This window comes from Phaseolus vulgaris, chromosome 7 (assembly GCF_051622355.1).
Source record: "Phaseolus vulgaris cultivar YP4 chromosome 7, ASM5162235v1, whole genome shotgun sequence".
Lineage (NCBI taxonomy): Eukaryota > Viridiplantae > Streptophyta > Magnoliopsida > Fabales > Fabaceae > Phaseolus > Phaseolus vulgaris.
The window spans coordinates 53654285-53674116 of record NC_143504.1 but is presented as its reverse complement, the minus strand read 5'-3'; the positions used below and the strand labels follow the sequence as shown (position 1 = coordinate 53674116).

The window sequence follows — 19832 nt, the reverse complement described above, 5'->3', positions numbered from 1 at the left end:
CCAACCGAACACAGTAATAGGCATTCTTAAATAGTAACTAATTTTAAAAATAAAAATAATTAATTACTATATTAATTAAATTAAATATTATTTTAAAAATTAAAAAATTATTATTACTTAAAATAGTTTATTATTAATAAAATTTATAAACTAATTTGATTATTTTTTAAAAAAATTGGTTATTCACAACTTATAAAAAAAAAGTCAAAATATTACTTTTTATTAGTTGTTAGAAGGGTGTAGAAGAATTAAAAGTTTTACGTTTAAAGTTTTCGTTAAATAAAAGAGAAGAAAAAGTTTCAGTTTTGCACCATCATGAGAACTCTTGTTTTTTTTTACGTTTAGTTTACATGGTACCACTTCCATCTAAACATACATAAACTCTTACATTTTGAATTGTGACATTCTTACATCTAAGGAGTTATAATAATTACTAACGTTTATGTAAAAAAAGAACAAAATGATTAAACAATGATGAAGCACATAAAAGATTGTGGGTGGAGATTCCAGTGATCTAATATCCATCAGAGACGGTTGATGGTGGTGATGAGGTGAAAAGAAAAGGGCCAACAGTGTATAATTTCATGTTCTTGTTATGGAGGAAGCGAGGAGAGTGAAGCAAAGCACCACTAATCCCTTGGTTAACGTCTGTGGCATAACTGCAATTGTTCAAAGGAGAGGCATCAAGGCAAGCCCTACACTCCTTGAGTACATGATTTTCTGCGACCTCCCGTGGACACAAAGTCGCAAGGAAATAGCCCTTCGAGTCAGTTTCCTCACTTAAGAAAGAAAACGGTGTCGTTTCAAATCCATCTTCATCAACAGCCTCGCATGTTATCCTTGTCAAGGCCCCTGTGAATATATACATGAAATATTGTTTGTTAGTTAGTTACTTAGTTACTGCATGCTATGTTCAGTATACGTATACTAGCATGTATTACACAGTTTTCAAATTAATTACCTTCAACTGGGATGAGTTTAGAGGCAGATTTGCAATAAACAATGCCTTGAATGGCTATATTGGTTGATAAAAGTTTTTCCTCTTCGAATTTCTGGGTGACATCATGCTGCTTGGGACCAAAGTCACCGCCGCTGCTAGGGACCAACAGGGTTGCGACAAACATAAAAGCCAGAAAGAAGGTACGATGGATGCAGGCCATTTTCATGTCTTTCGTTGTTGAAAACAAACTGAGTTTACAAAATGAATAGGAGGAACAGATCACCTTATTATATAGCACACAACTTCAGTTTTTTTCTTATTTTCCTATCACCATGTCCATGACGTATCTCGTTTTCCCATGTGCTGCAATGTGATATAATATTTTTATACAGAATATATACCATACGCAAGAATTTTTCAACTTTCTGTCTCGATCACTATAGCAAGTAGGATGTTACTTGGATGCACGTTCAATACCTCAATTGCATGAACAAATGATGATTGGATTACATTATTACTCCATGGACAACTTAATATATTAACAATTCAATAAGATATGAAGGTACTCTGCATGCATCTGAATAACAATTCTTTAAGAATGTCTCTAATTTTTTTTTCTATTTTTCATTTAAAGCAAACTAAGTTATTTTACTCACGTGTGGGATTGCGGTTAAAAACGGTTTGTGCAATTTTTGCAAGAAAAAAGAGGAGGAATATTTTTATTTATGTAGGTTATCTTGGTTGACGTGGAACTTTAGTTATGCATGGTTAATTATTACGACGGTTGTTCCTTTTCATACTTTTTAACAGTTCAGGTTCTCTAATGTTCCGGAGTCGGTAAATCTTGGTTTGGGTAATATATGAATAGCAATGGTCAATGAAATTTGGTGTCATAGAAATAAGATAGTTTTTAATGAGGAAGTTGATGATTTGAGCTTAACTCAGTCTAAGTTTTTTTCAGCTAGTCTTTTGTTTTCTGATTGGTGTTTTGCTCCTTTGATTTGTTTGTATTCGCTTTAGTGTGATGTAGTTTCTGTCAGGTTTTGTCAGATTATGTCAGGAGCTGCTTTGTTTTTTAGATGTTTCAAAGGTGTTATACAATTACATTGCTCATACCTTTTTTTGTATTTTTGTATAAGGGTTGAATCACCCCTTATATATTATTGATTGCTGATAAAAAAAAATATTTTTTTGTCTTTTCTAAAACTATAACATTAATTCTAATTTTTATTTTCAAAACGAAAAACTATATACTGTTCCGTTGGCCGAGAAAAAAAAAATACTGTTACGTTTTTTTAATTATACTAACTTTAATTGTTTCGAACCTATGTAAAGTAATTTTTGGGCATAAATAAAAAAATGTACATACGATTATTAATTTCAATAAGGCTAACGAAATTTATTTAAACAAAAAGAAATAAAAAATTAAATTCACAGGTGAATTAAGGTAAATTAACTTTACAAATTTTTAGTTTGCTTAGTTTAGTTTAAGTTTAACGATGAAAGTAAAAAACGAAGAGTATAATTTAATACATTACAATAACTGAAGTCATTATTTAAATAAAAGAGTGACAACATGTTATAATGAATAGCTAACGGAGACAAAAAAAAATTGTTTGCAGCATGTGACTATCCCCCTAAGATTTATTAGACCTCTCTGAGAAATGAGGAAATAGGAAGAGCGTAAAAAGCTAGCAGAAAAAAAAAACAGAAGTTTAGTTGTCAGAGTTAGGAAAATAAAAGTGGAAATAAGTTATTTAATTGAAAAGAAAAATTTAATTACTATAAAAAAACTATTTTACTCATACAAAATTACTAACATGACACACTTTTAAAACTTTCAGGCACATGATCAAAAGTTTCAAGGTAACTTCGATTAAAAAAAACTTTGAAAAATAATATTACAGATTTCTTTTCATCTTGGAACGAAAATTTACAAGGATAGATCCACCAAACCAATTATGTCGTTCATTTAATACATGTTATTATATATTCCTTTTGGAGATTGATCAAGATCAAGAGAAGGGTGCGAAATGGAGATGAAAAATAGGAAAGTTCTCAACTGCTCTAGAAAGAAAATTCAGTAAAAGCTTTAAAAACAACAAGATTAAGATAGAAGGTTGAATCGGAAGCGAGTCATGGTATGCGACAAGTATAACCAATCATGCACGTGCTTGAATCATAAAAGAAGGGCGCGGAAAACAGTGAGTAGAAACGATTACTCAGTTTACCCGAGAGAGGGTAGAGTCATATAAGGACCAAAGGATGAATATAAACCTTGTTTTGGTTTAGGTATCAATATAAGAACAACGAATTAAAACTTGTAGCATAAATTTCTTGAAGGCAAGGAGGCTTCATCAATTCCTCCTACCAATAAATTACAAATGAAATAAAAACATGGCAGAACATCAGACAAAAAACACAACAAATACAAATTGATAAAAGAACAACAAAAAAATCATAATTTCCATTTCGCAGCCCTTTCAATGGATCTCGTAGAAGGTGCTTCAATAACCGTTGTTAGGGAGTGGTGTAGCAGGTTGGGAGGTGTAGAAGAAAGGTCCCACAGTGTACAAATTGACCATATTTTCAAGAGTGCGATAAGAAGAAAGGCGAGAACCACTGATCCCGTAGTTCACATCGGAAGGAACTTTGCATGTCTCTAATGGAGAACTTTCCAAGTATGCCTTGCATTCAGTAACCTTCAATTTGGATTCAAGATCCTTAAGTGACAGAGTAGAATAGAAATAACCTTTACTATCTGTCGCATGGCTCAATACTGATATAGAACCTGTCTCGTACCCAAGTTCATCCTCACATCCACAAGTAGTTCTTATCACGGCGCCTACACACATAGCAAATACAATTAATAACAAACATGCATATACATAACCAAAGTCCAACTAAACAAATTAATTAGTTTGAAAACATTTATTGACAACATATAGGCCATTGAAAATGTGATTATTACAACAATGAACAAAATACATTACCTTGAATTGGAGAATAGCTGGAGCCTGTTTTACATAAAACAACTCCTTGGACACCAATGGTTGTGGGAAGCAGATGCTGTTCTTTTGGTTTGGGCACTTCATAATAATGTGGTTTGCTGGAGTAGGGTTTCTCAACTTGGTAGTCTGTTTTGGGTTTAGGGCTCTCAACTTTTGGTGCTGGACCATATCCATTGTCATAGTTATCTGTTTTGGGTTTAGGGCTCTCAACCTTTGGTGCTGAACCATATCCATTGTCATAGTTATCTGTTTTGGGTTTAGGGCTCTCAACCTTTGGTGCTGAACCATATCCATTGTCATACTTATCTGTTTTGGGTTCGGACACTTCATCATAATCTGGTTTTGTAGGGTGGGGTTTGTAATCTGTTTCGGCTTGGAGCTTCTCGACCTTTTGTGTTGAATCATATCCGTTGTCGTAATAATCTGTTTTGGGTTTGGACTCTTCACCATAGTTTGGTTTTGTAAGGTGTGGTTTGTAATCTACTTTGGCTTCGACCTTCTGGACCTTTGGTGCTGGACCATATCCATTGTCGTAGTAATCTGTTTTGGGTTTGGTCTCTTTAACATAATCTGGTGTTGTAAGCTGCTGTTTGTAATCTGCTTTACCTTCGACCTTCTCGACCTTTGGTACTGGACCATACCCATTGTCGTAGTAATCTGTTTTGGGTTTGGTCTTTTCAACATAATCTGGTGTTGTAAGCTGTGGTTTGTAATCTGCTTTGCCTTCGACCTTCTCGACCTTTGGTGCTGGACCATATCCATCGTTGTAGTAATCTTTTTTGGCTTCGGGCTTCTCAACCTTCTCGACCTTTGGTGCTGGATCATATCCATAATAGTCAGATGCGGAGGCAATGACAAACAATGCTAAAAGAAGCAATGAGGTGGCAAAGGTGGATCGAAGGAAAGCCATTTCTTTGTAGTGGTTTTGTGAAAGGCTTTAGAGAAATGCTTCAAAGTAGATGAGATACTAATTCACAAAGTGCCTTGGGTATTTATAGATCGCGATGATTGTCTAATGAGCTCAAGCATAATGCGTTATGGAGTTGTAAATTGTAATAATACATGAATAATTGGATTCAGCAAGAAGTTGGTTGCACGTTAAGGACTTAGAAACTGCAAAATTCATTGTCAATAATAGCATGTCGTGTTGGCTTAGAACGTGATTTTCACGTCTAGAGATATGAGATACTATAAGCATCAAATTTCATTTTGCAGTGTTTTCTTTTCATGACAAAGTTTAAATATCAAACCATATATCACCAGATCATCAATTTAATGGACAACACGTAGAATATTATATAATATATAGAGTATTCAATTTTCTATCAAATTACAAGATAGCACGATTCCGATATGCACACCACACTGGATTTGCAAAATTTCTCAGGTAAGCATCTTTTCATACACTAGGAATGATCGACTTCTTATTTGCACGATAATATTGACTTCTTACAGTGTATATATATAGTTGGTTTTTCACAAAAGTAGTTTATTTTTTTTTAAATTACAATTTTAAATAAAAAAATTTACAAAAATAGTAAGTTATACACCATATAGACAATTTTATAATGGAAGTCGTATATAACCTGTAAGAATTCAATGTAAAATAATACAATTGAACATGGGTGATACGATTTCAGTTATATTTTTTCACATATTGAAGTCTTAGAGATTATATATGACTTCACTTAAAGTTAATTTTAGATTTAATCAAAATTGTCAGGATGTCATACAACTTTTGTTTAATAATATTGAGAAAGTCGTACAAGTGAGATATGATTTTCACTTTAAAATCTTCCACATGATGTACGACTAACCCATTTTCATAAAAAAATTATCCAAAATCGAAATTTGTGAAAAGAAATTATACTAGTTTTATGAAAGTATACAGTGAGGTAAGAAAATTTATAATACAATTTTACACATTTTAAGCAAGTCATATTTTATTCCTTAAAATTATTGCAAGAGTATAGGTGAGATATGACTTCCATTTTCATAAATTTTTTTATCCAAAATCATAATTTGTGATTCATGAAAGTATATAGTAGGGTGAGAAAATTTACAATACAATTTTACACATTTTAAGCAAGTCATATTTTATTCCTTGAAATTATTGCAAGAGTATAGATAAACTTCTAATGAATTTGCACTCAAAAGTTTTATAAACTAATCTAAGCACAAATTAAAAATTAAAGAAACTATGTGATTGACTTTGTCATTGGTGGGATACGAAGGCGTTCAAGACGTGAGAGTGACAGACGTTCTTCTTGCACAAGAAGAAGAACTTCTATCTCTGCAACTTTATAAGGATCACTTCTAGACAAAATAGAGAAGGATCAAAATCAGGTGGAAGACCATCAAGTATGGTTTCGATATGATCCTCAACAAATATAGGAGAGCCTACAACAACAAGCACATCCACCGTCCGTTTGATATCCAAAATGTATGTGGCAATTAGTGATCACCCTTTAGGCATCACATTTTTAAGCTAGAGGACGCTCTTTGGACAATCACTATGTGTTTGTCATGGGGTTTTCTTTGGCCAAACCTAACTATATTGGCAAAAATGACAATTTTGTTACCAAAATTTTGGAAGCTTAAGCAACTGAACCCTTGAATATGAGAATTCGTTTTTTTATTACCTCAAACCTTTTTTCCTCTCTAATAACTTTTTCAGTAATTAAAATTGTTTAATGTGAACTTTTTTAATAGATCCCTATAAATACGACACCCTTTTGATTGCACAAAAAAACTTGAATTCACTAACCTAAAATCATTACTTTAAACTAGAACAACTTCTTATGAGATCAATCTTAAAATCACTATTTTGAACCAAAACAACGTTTTATAAAATTAATATGTATTTATAGATGTTAAAATATTGAATTAGATAAATTTTAATATCTTGAATTAGACTTCATTAACAAGTATATGAAGGTGTTACCCTACAATTCAGTTATGATACAACATTGGGAGTTATATTTTTATATATGTCTCCAAGAAGATATTCGGGTCGGGTAGGTAAAGGATCAGTTATACCAAGGTGTCAAACTATTGGTCAACCATGATATTAATTCCCTTTACAGCCAAAAACCTTTATGTATTTTGTTCTAACACAAATTAATCCACCGTAACAAAAAAATCACACCTAAAATTTGTAAGACATTACTAAGGTGTCAATAAAAGCTTATTTAAGTGGTTTGGTTTTCGAGGGACTATGGTTAATAATTTTGGATTGGACAACTTGACATCAATTCCATTTACTATGTCGTCCTTGTCAAAACGAATACGCGTTGATTTGACCTAAGTCAGAATTGGGACGATAAGGTTCAGGTCGGTTTGGTACTGACTTGACGCTAATCAGATTCATAGTTGATGCATGAGTGTTATCCTTGATAAAGGAAAAAGTTCCAAAAGACCAAAATACGTTTCCCCAACACCATCCCTGAAAATCGGTTGAAATATTAAGGATACTCTTTTAACTATTTATGAAAAATATATTAACTCATAAAATCCCGTTGCAATCAATTATGTTAATACTTGTTTATATTCTTTTTGCATGATATTATACAAGAACAACTGATAGAGAAAGATAAGTGTGATGTCACCCATAAAAATCTTATAAATAAGCAAATATTTTTTGAAGTATCTCAATTTTTTATGTTCTCGATATATATTACATTCATGATATTTTTATGCACTTGAATGTCGAATTTTATGCAGGTAAAACTTCATCTCACTTTGTGAATTTCAACATTAAGAATTATGATTTTGTCATCTCATGTCATCAGAACTTCTCTAAGCAAGAACTCTTTCACACGTAATAAAACTATTATTTTATTATAATATAATATTTTAGTCCAAAAGATGTTATTGAATGATTGATTTTTAGTAGGATTAAGGTTAGTGTTTTACGGTTATTTCTGAGGTTAAGATGACTGCTAGAAAAAAATTAAATAGACATATGAAACAATAATATAACCAGTAATACAATTATCATATCATATACATGACCCTACATTTGGCAACAATATTTGATGAGAAATACACTTCTAAATGGAGTTAGAGAATACAAGGCTCCCATTACCCTGAATTTGGCAACAATATTTGATGAGAAATACACTTTTAAGTGGAAATTAGATAATACAAAGCTCCCTTTTAACAAACAATTCGCAGATATCATGGTGTCCCAAATTCTAACCATGTACAAAGGGTAGCATCCCTCTTATTCACAACATTAAGGTTCACCCCCTTCTCAACCAACACTTGTACCGTCTCCACATCGCCACTCTCCACCGCCATATGCAAGGGCACGTGACCTTCCTCCTCGTCTTCACATTCCAAGTCCAAACCCCCTAATTCAATAAGCACCTTCATCACATCCTTGTACCCTTTAAAAGCCGCAGCATGAAGCGCCGTCAAACCATATTGAACAGGATACTTCACACTCCCACCACCTCTTCGCAACAGTGCCTTCACTTCATTCGCCTCTCCATTCCTCGAAGCCTCAAATATTGCTTCTCCCACCTCCACCACTTCTCTCTGAACACAACAAAAATATGAAAACAGAGCATTATAAGTGAGTGACGGCATCGTTAAAGAGGAGGGGTCCCACGAAGGCCACCTTCAGGGAGAATGAGTCCACAGGGTGGGTTGACCAGAAACTTTTTTGGCGATGAGGTTTGGCTCTTGAAGGCCACTAGTGAGGTTGGGTTCAGAGAGCGAAGCCGCACCGTGGTTCGGCATTTGCAGTTGAGTGCGAACTCTATGCGGACCTCTGCGGGCTCGCACACTTCCACCAGTGTGTCCTCCATCGAGATTCGGAAGTATAGATGGAGCAATGAAAATGAGGGTCACGTGACACTCTGATGTAAACCTAACGTCCCTCAAGGCGCGTGTCCAATTTTTATGGGTTTTCACCTTTTTCTAACAAATTCCCCTTCAATGAAAAAAAAACGAGAAAAATCGTTGACATGTGGAGCCCACTCTAACAGCCAGGAGTGCGCTACTCCACTGACACGTGTTATAGTCATGCGTTGTAGCACGGGGAAATTCGGTACACCGCGGTAGCTCTTTGTTTGCCACATTCGTTAGCATAGGCGTGTTTGTTGTTAATTGCTGCATTACATTATAAGACATTGCATTTGCGGTAGAAAGTGTTCAATGCGAAGCGAGAGTCTCTTTTTGCAAGGTTTGCTTTCAATTTCTTCTATCTATGCGTTTTTTAATTTAAGATAATCAGAGCTTTTGCTACTTTGGTGAATACAGTTATGTATGTATATATACAGATAGTTGAATTTCTCTTGTATTGAAGATGTTTTACTCACACCAGCTTCTTGCTCGGAAGGCTCCTCTTGGTCAAATATGGTATAAGTTATAACTCCATTTCCATTTATTTTATTTTTCGTCTTCTTCTTTCTGCTCTGTATTATAAGTTATAACTCTGATCCAACTGTTCTCTGTTTTCTGTTACATCACTGATTCTATTTTTGGTCATCATGCTTGTCCATTTCTTTGTTGTTAAGCGTCTACGAGTACGAGCTCTATATATCTATTCTATGTAGAAAATGTGATCATGCAAAACCAGCTGTATCGTTGTTGCTTAGTTTTTTTATCCGTGTAACCTAATCGGTGATTCTGGATTTCAATTTTGTTTAACGTTTGCGTTTGTTTCTAAAATGAAAAATAAAAATATTAGTCGCATTCTCACTGCTTCTTCATGAAGGATGGCTGCGACTATGCACGCAAAGATAAACCGAAGAAAGCTGGACAAGCTTAACATCATTAAGATCTGGTAATGGTTACTTGTACGTTTTTATTTCGTAGCCTAGTTGGCAACTAAAGAGCTGATATGTTATTTTTTTGTTTATTTTACAGCGAAGAGATTCTGAACCCATCGGTTCCTATGGCTCTTAGACTTTCTGGAATTCTCATGGGTGCTCTCTCTTTGATCCAATGTTATCTTCTGTTTCATTTATATTTCAGTTAATAGGTAGAAATGTAGCATATCTCCGCACCCTCTGATTACTGGTTGTTGCGTTTTTATCAGGAGGAGTGGTGATTGTATATGAGAGAAAAGTGAAGCTCCTTTATGGTAAACTTTGAATCCTGTTTTCATGATTAACATAACATTAAAATGCTGAAAGTCCTTTTCATTCTTTACTCTCTTTTTTTTACTTTTTTTTTCTCTCGCAGATGACGTGACCCGTTTACTGGTACGAAGCTCAACTTGGACATTTCCTCCTAAGAATCCAGTTTTTTCTTTCTTTCTTTTTTACATTTTTTTTCACTATTGATACAAGGTTGAGATAAACGAAGCATGGAAGGTGAAGACTGCCCCAGATCCAACATTGCTCCCCAAGGCAAAATCTAAGGCTAAGTTAGTCACATTTGTATATGTTCTCGTTATTAAGTTATCCGTACTATACTTCTTTTAGATAAAAATGTGATTCGGTAAGTAATTTCATTATTTTTTGTTAGAAGATTTAAGGAAAATATATATTTAAATGGTTGTCTGTATATCATTAATCAATATTTATGCTCTGTAGTAACTCTTTCTCTTTGACATTGACAGGAAAGAGGCTGTTACTCTGCCTGGGATTGGTGAGACGAGCGTAGCAGATATTGAACAGTCCCTTCAGTTTTCCAAAACAGGCACCACAATGGGATTCCAACATAACGCCTTTTTCTCTATGGTATACGTACCTGGTCTCACTGCATGGAATTAGAAAGGGAAAAGAACTAATCAATAAACATTGATAGGTTGAGCTAATTCCAAACCCTTGTTTATTGTAGCGACTTGATAGTGTGGATGTTCCCTTCAATAATAATGGAGCTACAGAGGACCAAGATCCATCTAAATTTCTCCATCAAGGTTGTCTTCCTTGGATTTGCTAAACATATATATGTATAGTTCATGCAAGTGTCAATTTGCTCACTCACTCTTACCATTCTCAGCTGACGTAGAGAATATTACCTTATTTGATCGCTTTGAAACATTCCAAGCTAATGCGTATCCATACAATCGCTTTGAGAGGTTTTTAGTTTCAATCATCCTAATTTTATAGTAGAGAGTCTTTAATTTCTTGCAACAATCCATTTATTTTTTGGATGATTCTGACAGGTTTGATATTGAAGGAGATGAGGAAACACAGGTTAATGTAACTTCTGGAGATCAAATTCCAACCATGCTTATACCCTCCCCACCTCATGAAGACCAGCCCACCAGAGGTGATCAACAATCAATTGTCTGCCTGTAAATTTACAATAATATTATTTTTATTTTTAACATTTTGTCTTTTTAATTATTGGTAGACTAAAAAACACGTCTTTCCTTACACCTTATATGCGTTTTTTTTTAATTTATCAATATTTCCCTAGGCTGTACCCCACGCATGTAGCTTATGCTACTGGGTTTTTGATGGAAGAGAGTAATGTAGACCAAATTTGGTCATGACCTGTTCTTAGAAGCTTGAAAAATTGAGTTGTCCTAATGGCTACAACTTTAAGTGTACTTTAAGTATTTGTTAAGGATTGTAAAGGAGTAAGGAAGTGTCATATTACTAGATTTGTACATATAGCTTAAGAATTGTAGGGGAATAATGGACTTTCCGTACTGAATTGTATGTACAGCCTGAGTAACTCTCCACGTCCTGCTCTACCTTTCCTAACAGAGAGGAGATTTAGTCTTGACAAATGACTATGGAAGATAAACAATTCCAACTTTTAGTTGGTGGCGTGTAGATAAAAAGTTATTTTAGTATCATAAGTTGAATTGTAAAAGGGCATATATAGCATAGAAACTGAAGTATTATTATCAGAATTTAGTGATCATGGGATTACATTTCATCTGTATTACCATTTATTGTGAAGAAAATATAAGATATAGTTTTTTCCTCATGAGTGAGGTAAATATTAAAATAGACGTGTTATGGAAATAATTAAACCTTGTGAATATAAAAAGTAAATAAGAGAATGAAATTTGTTTGTAACATATAACTTGTGCAGCTGATATGTTTCAAAACCTTCATCCTGGACAACAGCATAATCAGCAACCTAATGAAGCAATGACACCTAGACAGGTACTTACTATTATTTAAAAATATAATTTAATAATATAATGACCATTACAATAAGAAAAAGAAATGACTAACTTAGAAGTGCAATGCAACAGGAACCTAGAAGACGAAGACCAAATAAAAGAAAAAGAGGAGAACCATTAAATATCAAAATGGATGAGCAAACCATTATTCCTGTTCACATATACCAAGACTGGCTTCAGAATGCTTCTGATATTGTCTCGCGAAAGGGAAGAAAGAAAAAGGTTTTTCATAAATTTTTGAAAGAAAGATGACTACAGTCCAATATCATAAATAAGAAAGAGAAGAGATTAAATTTGAAATCTAATTATATTTTCTGCAAAATGTTTCCACTATAAAGAATACCTTTTCTCTGTTGCAGCAAACCAATGTTTTGTCATCAACAAAGATAGCCAACCTCATGAAGCTGCCACCTGTTGCGCTAATTGGTCATTCATTTACGGCTGAAAATAACAATATATATTATCCAGCACCTATTCTTGACTTATGGATTAAGAGCATTCAACCACTCCACGATTCACCTTCAGGTCAGTATAAAGTCTCTCTCTGTATTAGTTGATCTTAAGAAACTAATCGACCTTTATATGGAATTTAGCAGAAAGTAACAGGCTCAATTTTATGCAGAAAGAATTTCAGCCCACCATCCTCCAGAACCATCATTTTCATCGCCTCAAGGAGTACACAATGGAGATTTCATGCAATTTGTTAGTCTTATACTCCATCTTTTGGTTTGCTTTTCTTTATTTTAGGAGGACATGTAGCTTATTTCTAATAAAATGTCCAAATGTGAAGCCTTCTGAAGATTTTGACCCTAGGCTAGACCACCACCAGGCCCCTCCAGTGGAGAAGCAGCGAAAAAATATCCTCATGGATGAACTGACAGCTAATCTATTGAGAGGACATGAATCTACTCCGCATGTCTCATCAAGGAAAGCCGGTATTTTTTTATTGATTTCTATATTGGATCTTTCAATTCCATGACTAAGAAAATACGACATAATTGTTCTTCAATATGTTTTTCTAGGAGACAGTGCACATTCCTTTCCAAGACCAGCGCCTGAACATGGTCCTGCCTCACATTCAGACTTTGATTCGGGAAGGTAGTTGATTCAATTTATAACCTATCACATATTGTTCAATAACTCGTCATAGTTTCAAATGTCCATTCCACCTTGATGTCTAAAGGACCAAAAGATATTGTAGTTTTGCACTTGTTGAATAAGATTTGTTGTAGTCTGAAGCTTCAGAAATATTAACAGATTAAAAAATAGAAGGTATTCTTCATCTGCAAACGGCAGTGGGGGTCTTGAGCCACTAGTGGAGGATGTAAATTTCAAGTTAGCTAGGCTTTATGAAGATGGTCCCACGCCTGATCAAGGTATATTACTTGTTAAGGCTTTTTCTAAGATTGGAAGAGGACCACCTGTAATGGTATATTCTTTATTCACTTATGAAACAAGTCAGCCTCACAAGTTCCTTTTTCAGAACTTCTCGTGGAAACAGGAGGACCCACCCAAACACAAGTAAACACCAATCATCCAGGGATAACCGATTCCATACAAGCGTATGAATCTTTAAGTAATTATTAACCATCATTACATATTTAATTTTATGTAATAATAATGCATATTCCTTGTGTTTGAACAGACAGATGAAGGCACACTTTGACACACCTGGAGCTCCTCCTGTGGAATCCCTCCATAATCTAGCTGATGGAATGACACGGACATCGGCATCACAACTTTTCTATCAAATTTGTGGTATTTCTTCTTTAGTTCCTTTCTCAATTCTATTTCAGACATGTTGTATGTTTGTTAAATTAAAATATTGTAATATGATCTGTTAAGATATAATATATTACACTCTTATGTTTACTAATAGTATATTAGGAAAATATTTGAATAAAATGGATTAAAAGATTTTTTTTAATAATTAATAAGAAAAGTTAATATAATAGTTATGACAAAATACACCGTAAATATCTTTTAAATATTTAAATCAAAATTTTATAAATTTTTATATTCTCATTGAAGAAAAAATTTATGGGATGCTTAAAACAAAAATGGTCATATATTAATTTAAATCTTTAAAATAGTAGGTTAATGACTATATTCACTACTCTACCATCATTCAAGCATAAACTAAGACATTTAGAATAATTATTATAAACTCTCAAAAACTTATAATATAACTATTTATGATTTAATAATACTATAGAATTATTTTACAATATTAATATATTTTTTCTTTTCCTCCTAAAACAACGGGAAAACATTATCTAAACCCCTAAACTTTACATTTTATTTCAAATAAATATTCCAAACTTTAATATTTTTAATTTGTTCTAAAAAATATTATCTTTTACAAATATGCGCATTTCAACTTTTTTCTTATTTTTTCCTTACATTTTATTGTTTTTATAAATACATACCTAAAATTTTAACTTTATTCTAGTTAATACTTAAAACTTATTATTTTTATAAATAGTTATTTCTAAAAATAATGAATTGTTGATCTTAATCTGAATAGATTAACTTCAATATGTTATACAAAATTATTTCTAAAAAAAAATGAAAAGGTTTAAAGATTAACTAGGGTAACATAACAATTTCAGTTTCTATTTAAAAATAGTAAGGTTTAAGAATAACTTGTATAAAATTAAATTTCAATGCATTTATTTGTAAATAAAATAAATTATAAGGATTCATTAAGATAAAATTAATGTTTAAGGTTTTAATTTATTAAAAGAATAAAATGGTTAAACTCTTTTTTCTAAAATAAACATTCAAAGTTATAAAGCTTAATTTAATTCTTTCATATGCACAGTTCTTGCTTCCCGTGATGTGTTGAAAGTGGAGCAAGAGGTGCCCTATGGAGACATTCTCTTCTCTAGAGGATCAAAAATGTGATCAAGTTTTGGTTCCTTCTCCTTTGAAAACTTATTGATAATGCAGCTTGTTCTCTTTATCAGTTATTGAAGTTTAATATTTAGTGTGCAATCATTAGTTATGGCATACAAAATAGACGCAACTTCTCTCCATTACAAACAAGTTCTTCATTCCTATTCTCACTCTTCTTCTAAATTTTCTCATGATTACAAGTGCGTTTCATCAGTTTCAAGTTATTTGAAAATAATTTCATCAGTTAGAGTAAAATAGACTTATTTGATAAATAAGGTATTAATAGTTGAAACATTTTATAAATATTCTTGTTATTTGTGGGAGGGATCACCTAATTTTATTTATTTTTTAAACTCATTTAAATTTAACATATCTTGATCATATTGCATTGACTTGAGTTAACTACGTGTATGTTTTGAATTTCTTTTAAATATTTAGAAGAGGCAATATATTATTTAATAGAAAATAATAAAAGAATAATTATATTATTATTAAAATTATTATTATTTAATAGTTTTCTTTTTAAATAAGTTTTTTATTCAAAGAAAAAACTTGTCACCAATTCACTAAAAAAGATTGATTAAGATTGAATTTAATTTAATTTAATTTAACAAATAAAGCATAATTCAATTTATTCGAATTGAATTGGTTCCATGTTGATACAATAAACACATTTTTTTTATGTAACATCTATTTAATCACTGTTTTTTTATGTTTTTTTTAACTTTAATACTATTTGAGAATTTATTTTCCGTCCATTTATTTCATACTCACAATATTAATTCAAATAACTTTAATTCTATGATCACTCGAGTTTTTTTTCTGTACAAGTATCTTTTATATTATAATAAAATTATTAAAATGTACTATAACTTAAATCGTTCTACTTAATCACACACACATATGTATATATATATATATATAAAAAGAAAAGAAATTGAGTAGATTTTATTTTATTGGGGTTGAATCTTTATGATAGGTAATAGGTGGATTTACTTACAAAATATATAATGATATTGCGATGAGAAAAAGAAATGTATGATTCCATACTAATCTATTTAAGTAATTATTAACCATCATTATAGATTTAATATAATAATAATGCATATTCCTTCCAATAGACCGATGAAGGCACACTTTATACGCCTGGAAATCCCCATAGCTGCTAAAATGACACGGACATCCTATATCTATCCTATATTTAAAATATGTTTAATACATTTAAATTTTCAATTTTTATTTTAAGTATTTAATATTTTTTAAAATTATTTATCTAATAAATAAATAAAAGTTGATTTATATTTCTGGTATTATCTTCTATAATTCTATTCCACGCATAATTGTATTTTTTGTTAAATTAAAATATTGTAATAGGATCTTTTGTGTTAAGATATAATATACCGACTCTTATTTTTATTAATGGTATATTACGAAAAAATATTTGACTGTTATGATAAAATGGATTAAAATATTTTTTTAAATAATTAATTAGAAATGATAATATAATAGTTATGGCAAAATACACAGTAAATATCATCTAAAACATTTAAAACTTATGAATTTTTATAAATAATTTTTATAAAAAAACCATGAATTATTGATTTTAATCTAAATGGATTAACTTATGTTATAAAAAATTGAAAAGCTTAAAGATTAACTAGGATAATATTCCAATTTCAGTTGTCTATTTAAAAATAGTAAGGTCTAAGAATAAGTTATATAGAATTAAATTTCAATGTATTTATTTGTAAATAAAATAAAGTTTAAGGATTAATTAATATAAATTAATGTTTAAAGTTTTAATTTATTAAAAGAGTAAATGAAACTAATTTTGATAAATTATCATATGTATTAATCATATCACACTATCCATATACTAAATATATAACAAATTACAATTAATTCAATCAAGATATAGAGTCAGTAATTTGTCACACACTCAATGCCTTATTTGTCTGTCTTATAAAAGAATTACATAAAACATGCCCTACCAAACCAACATCAAATTTTTATGTTAAAATATTACTACTACTGGAAAAACTTATAAATTTTATTTGTTTTAAATTTTTGTTAAATAAAAAATAAAATAATTTAAAGTTAGACTTCCAAATTCTATAATTCATAATTAATAAACCTAGGTCTATGCACTATCCATCATCTTCTTCGTTTTTACTAACGTAAAAACGATATTTCTAATTCATAATATAAATTTCGCTTTCAAAAATTTTATAATTTAAAAGTCATCTTCATAAATTTCAAATTGTATAATTCGAAAGTTTTCTTCCTGAATTTCAAATTCTACATATGTACTGTAAATCATTGTAAATCATGGATGAGTCGTGTGTTTCTAATTTCATCTAAGTTTCTATTAATAAAGAATGAAAAATCATTCAGATAATTCATAGGGTTGCAAGGTTGAAGGGGGAGCGGCTATTCATTCAACGAAGAATCATATGGAATAGACTGTTTCTTCCTGCACCTCCATATCTTCTTCTGGCATCTCCATACACAACATGAAAATACATTTTTATTCTTCTTGTGCCACTCCATAGAATAATTTTCGGATTATGTAATCCGGAAACGCATTTGAAAAAAGACTTCTAGATTACATAATCTGAAAGTTAAAAAAGACTTCCGAATTATGTAATCCGGAAAGTAATCATGCATCTGAAAAAAAACTTCCAGATTATATAATCCGGAAGCTAATTACAAATTTGAAAAATGACTTTCGGATTATATAATCCGGAATATTACAGAGGAGCATTTTTGGAAATACGAAATCTATGGAGGTGAGAGAAAAAGGTATGGAGGTGCAGGAAGAAGCAGCCTATGGGATGCAGGGACCTAGGGTTCATTTTTATTTCATTAAGAGTAAACTGGACTTTTAACCTAAGGAGGACGAAGAAAGTATGGTGGTGCGGAAAGAAATACCCGTATTTCAGACTAGAGTCTTGGATTGGACTTAAAACATATACGAAACCATTTAGATGAAGACTGCTTCTTCCTGCACCTCCATCACTTCTTCCGCCATCCCATACTAAAATTAATTTTACCATTATACCCTTTAGTAAATAATATTAAAAATTAAAAACTAACATAATATGTTGTCCTGTCTCATCGAACTTGTTAAACTAATTAAATGAAACTGACCTGCAATTCACCTTTTTTAAATTAAAAAAAATGATTTTTTATATTATGAATGATGTAAAATATACAGCAAAATTTATTTAACACTTATAAATTAATTTTCAATTATTAATTGTAATCTAATATTTTAATATGTAAAAGTAATAAGTATTTTAATTTATCTTATTACAACTATTAATTAAGCAATTACAAATTTAAAAAACATATGATTAAACATGCTTTTAATATATATATATATATAATAAATTTTAAAAATTAAAATTAAAAAAAAATTGAGAGTTTAAGATTTTCAACACATTTTACCCAGTCCTCTCGTTCCCATTTTGGCCAACTAAGATCGGACCCATCGGTTTTACCATTCCTACTTGTTTATTACTGTTCACGTTAAGAATTCAGATATTGGAAAGTCAAATTTCGAACTGACTTTTCCATTCTTTAAAAATGAGAAAAAAAATCTAGTATTATTCACTTCTAGAGACCAAATTATCAAGGTATGAATGATGATGAATGAGTCTAATTGTTTAAACAGTGTTGGGTAAGGTTTATATGGGTATTTAAAAAATGTTTACTCTGAACAAAAATATTCAAACTTAACTTCTTAATTAAACAAAATAAATTATTTAAAGAGGTTGAATTAGTTGAGTGGTTGACACCCCTAGTTCCGATATTCCAGATTCCATGTAATCATAAAATTGACGCAGTTTGACATTATCTATTAGCAAACTTTTTCATTCAAAGTCAAAAAACCTCTCACGTCTTTTTCATCAGACTATAGTAAGTAGCAAATGTGGATTTTGCTCACCACTTGCCCTTACCATGTGCTTCACATCTGTCTAGGGCTCCTATTACTGCTTATGATGACTTTAATTAAAGGCATATCAGATAGAAATAATAAAATAAAATAGAGTTTTCATTTTTTAAAGGGTATATTTTTTATTTTTTATAAAAATAATTCCATTTTTTAATAATTTCTTCAGCTTGTTGAGTTTGACTAATTCCTCTTTCACCCAATGACTATCTTCATTATTCATTAATTAATATAATAACTTTGTATGTAGACAAGTGATGGAGGCTGGAATAAATTAAGAGAAATGGATAATGATGATATATTTCACAATTCAATGTAGTTTGATATATTTCACATCAAATTACAAATTAACAATTAATGATAAGATATTTCGTGTAAACCTTATTTTATAAATTAGTTTTATAAAGTTGAGTTAGATTTAAAATTTACTTCTCAATCTTATAAAATTGGTTTATAAGATGAAGTTTACACTCACTTATATATTATAAAATATATGTATCACTAGTTAATGCGAGAACTTCAACATTCTCTTATAATAAGGTTGTCAACTCGTATGTAAGACTATATGGTCTGATGATGGTTCAATAGTAAGTAACCTGATAAACTCAACAAACTGTCGTTATAATATATTCTAAATTACTTTAATACCATATTAAAAAGATAAAGAAAAAAAGGAGAAAGTTTATATGATCTTTAAAAGAGTTTAACATTCAATTCTATCAACTCTAAATTTTAAAGTGATTTACAACGAGTTATCAATTTTATAATATTATTTGAGAAAAATAAACACTTGTGTTTATATATTTTCTTAAGTGTAAATAAGATATATCAAATTATATAATTTTCTCTTGTGTTTCACTATTTTTTCTTTGAAGTGTATTTTTTAGGAGTATTTTTTTAATTTAATTGACTCATATTATCATATAT

At 30.9% G+C, this 19832-nt stretch overlaps 4 protein-coding genes across 4 annotated transcripts; 1 reads left to right on the top strand and 3 right to left on the bottom strand.

Moving 5' to 3' along the window:
• Positions 1-303: 303 nt before the first annotated feature.
• On the bottom strand, positions 304-1190 carry LOC137828463 (protein SEED AND ROOT HAIR PROTECTIVE PROTEIN). Its single transcript, XM_068635054.2, has 2 exons — positions 962-1190; positions 304-852 (listed from the first exon to the last, which is right to left on the bottom strand). Exons 1-2 carry the CDS (start codon positions 1164-1166, stop codon positions 515-517), a joined length of 543 nt encoding a protein of 180 aa, XP_068491155.1. The 5' UTR covers positions 1167-1190; the 3' UTR covers positions 304-514.
• Positions 1191-3241: 2051 nt separating this feature from the next.
• LOC137830240 (uncharacterized) lies at positions 3242-4919 on the bottom strand. The gene is made up of 2 exons (XM_068637438.2): positions 3934-4919; positions 3242-3785 (listed from the first exon to the last, which is right to left on the bottom strand). The coding sequence occupies exons 1-2, from the start codon at positions 4859-4861 to the stop codon at positions 3448-3450; spliced, it is 1266 nt and encodes a 421-aa protein (XP_068493539.1). The 5' UTR covers positions 4862-4919; the 3' UTR covers positions 3242-3447.
• Positions 4920-8125: 3206 nt separating this feature from the next.
• On the top strand, positions 8126-15098 carry LOC137830239 (sister chromatid cohesion 1 protein 1). The gene is made up of 20 exons (XM_068637437.2): positions 8126-9318; positions 9677-9745; positions 9829-9887; positions 10001-10045; positions 10147-10166; positions 10254-10330; positions 10526-10646; positions 10747-10825; positions 10909-10987; positions 11075-11181; positions 11959-12032; positions 12125-12274; positions 12412-12577; positions 12675-12754; positions 12843-12987; positions 13075-13150; positions 13310-13428; positions 13536-13614; positions 13698-13810; positions 14877-15098. Exons 1-20 carry the CDS (start codon positions 9266-9268, stop codon positions 14957-14959), a joined length of 1794 nt encoding a protein of 597 aa, XP_068493538.1. The 5' UTR covers positions 8126-9265; the 3' UTR covers positions 14960-15098.
• Positions 8131-8544, bottom strand: LOC137829417 (uncharacterized). The gene has a single exon (XM_068636219.1). The coding sequence runs from the start codon at positions 8542-8544 to the stop codon at positions 8131-8133; it is 414 nt and encodes a 137-aa protein (XP_068492320.1).
• Positions 15099-19832: the final 4734 nt, after the last annotated feature.

Excerpts from the sequence above, each read along its gene's own strand:
- LOC137829417 (XM_068636219.1), bottom strand. The coding sequence starts at position 8,544 with ATGCCGTCACTCACTTATAATGCTCTGTTTTCATATTTTTGTTGTGTT.
- LOC137830239 (XM_068637437.2), top strand. The coding sequence starts at position 9,266 with ATGTTTTACTCACACCAGCTTCTTGCTCGGAAGGCTCCTCTTGGTCAA. Across the intron at positions 12,988-13,074 it reads TGTCTCATCAAGGAAAGCCG|GAGACAGTGCACATTCCTTT; the intron begins GTATTTTTTTAT and ends ATGTTTTTCTAG. Across the intron at positions 13,811-14,876 it reads ACTTTTCTATCAAATTTGTG|TTCTTGCTTCCCGTGATGTG; the intron begins GTATTTCTTCTT and ends TCATATGCACAG.
- LOC137830240 (XM_068637438.2), bottom strand. The coding sequence starts at position 4,861 with ATGGCTTTCCTTCGATCCACCTTTGCCACCTCATTGCTTCTTTTAGCA. Across the intron at positions 3,786-3,933 it reads CAGCTATTCTCCAATTCAAG|GCGCCGTGATAAGAACTACT; the intron begins GTAATGTATTTT and ends CTATGTGTGTAG.
- LOC137828463 (XM_068635054.2), bottom strand. The coding sequence starts at position 1,166 with ATGAAAATGGCCTGCATCCATCGTACCTTCTTTCTGGCTTTTATGTTT. Across the intron at positions 853-961 it reads TAAACTCATCCCAGTTGAAG|GGGCCTTGACAAGGATAACA; the intron begins GTAATTAATTTG and ends ATATATTCACAG.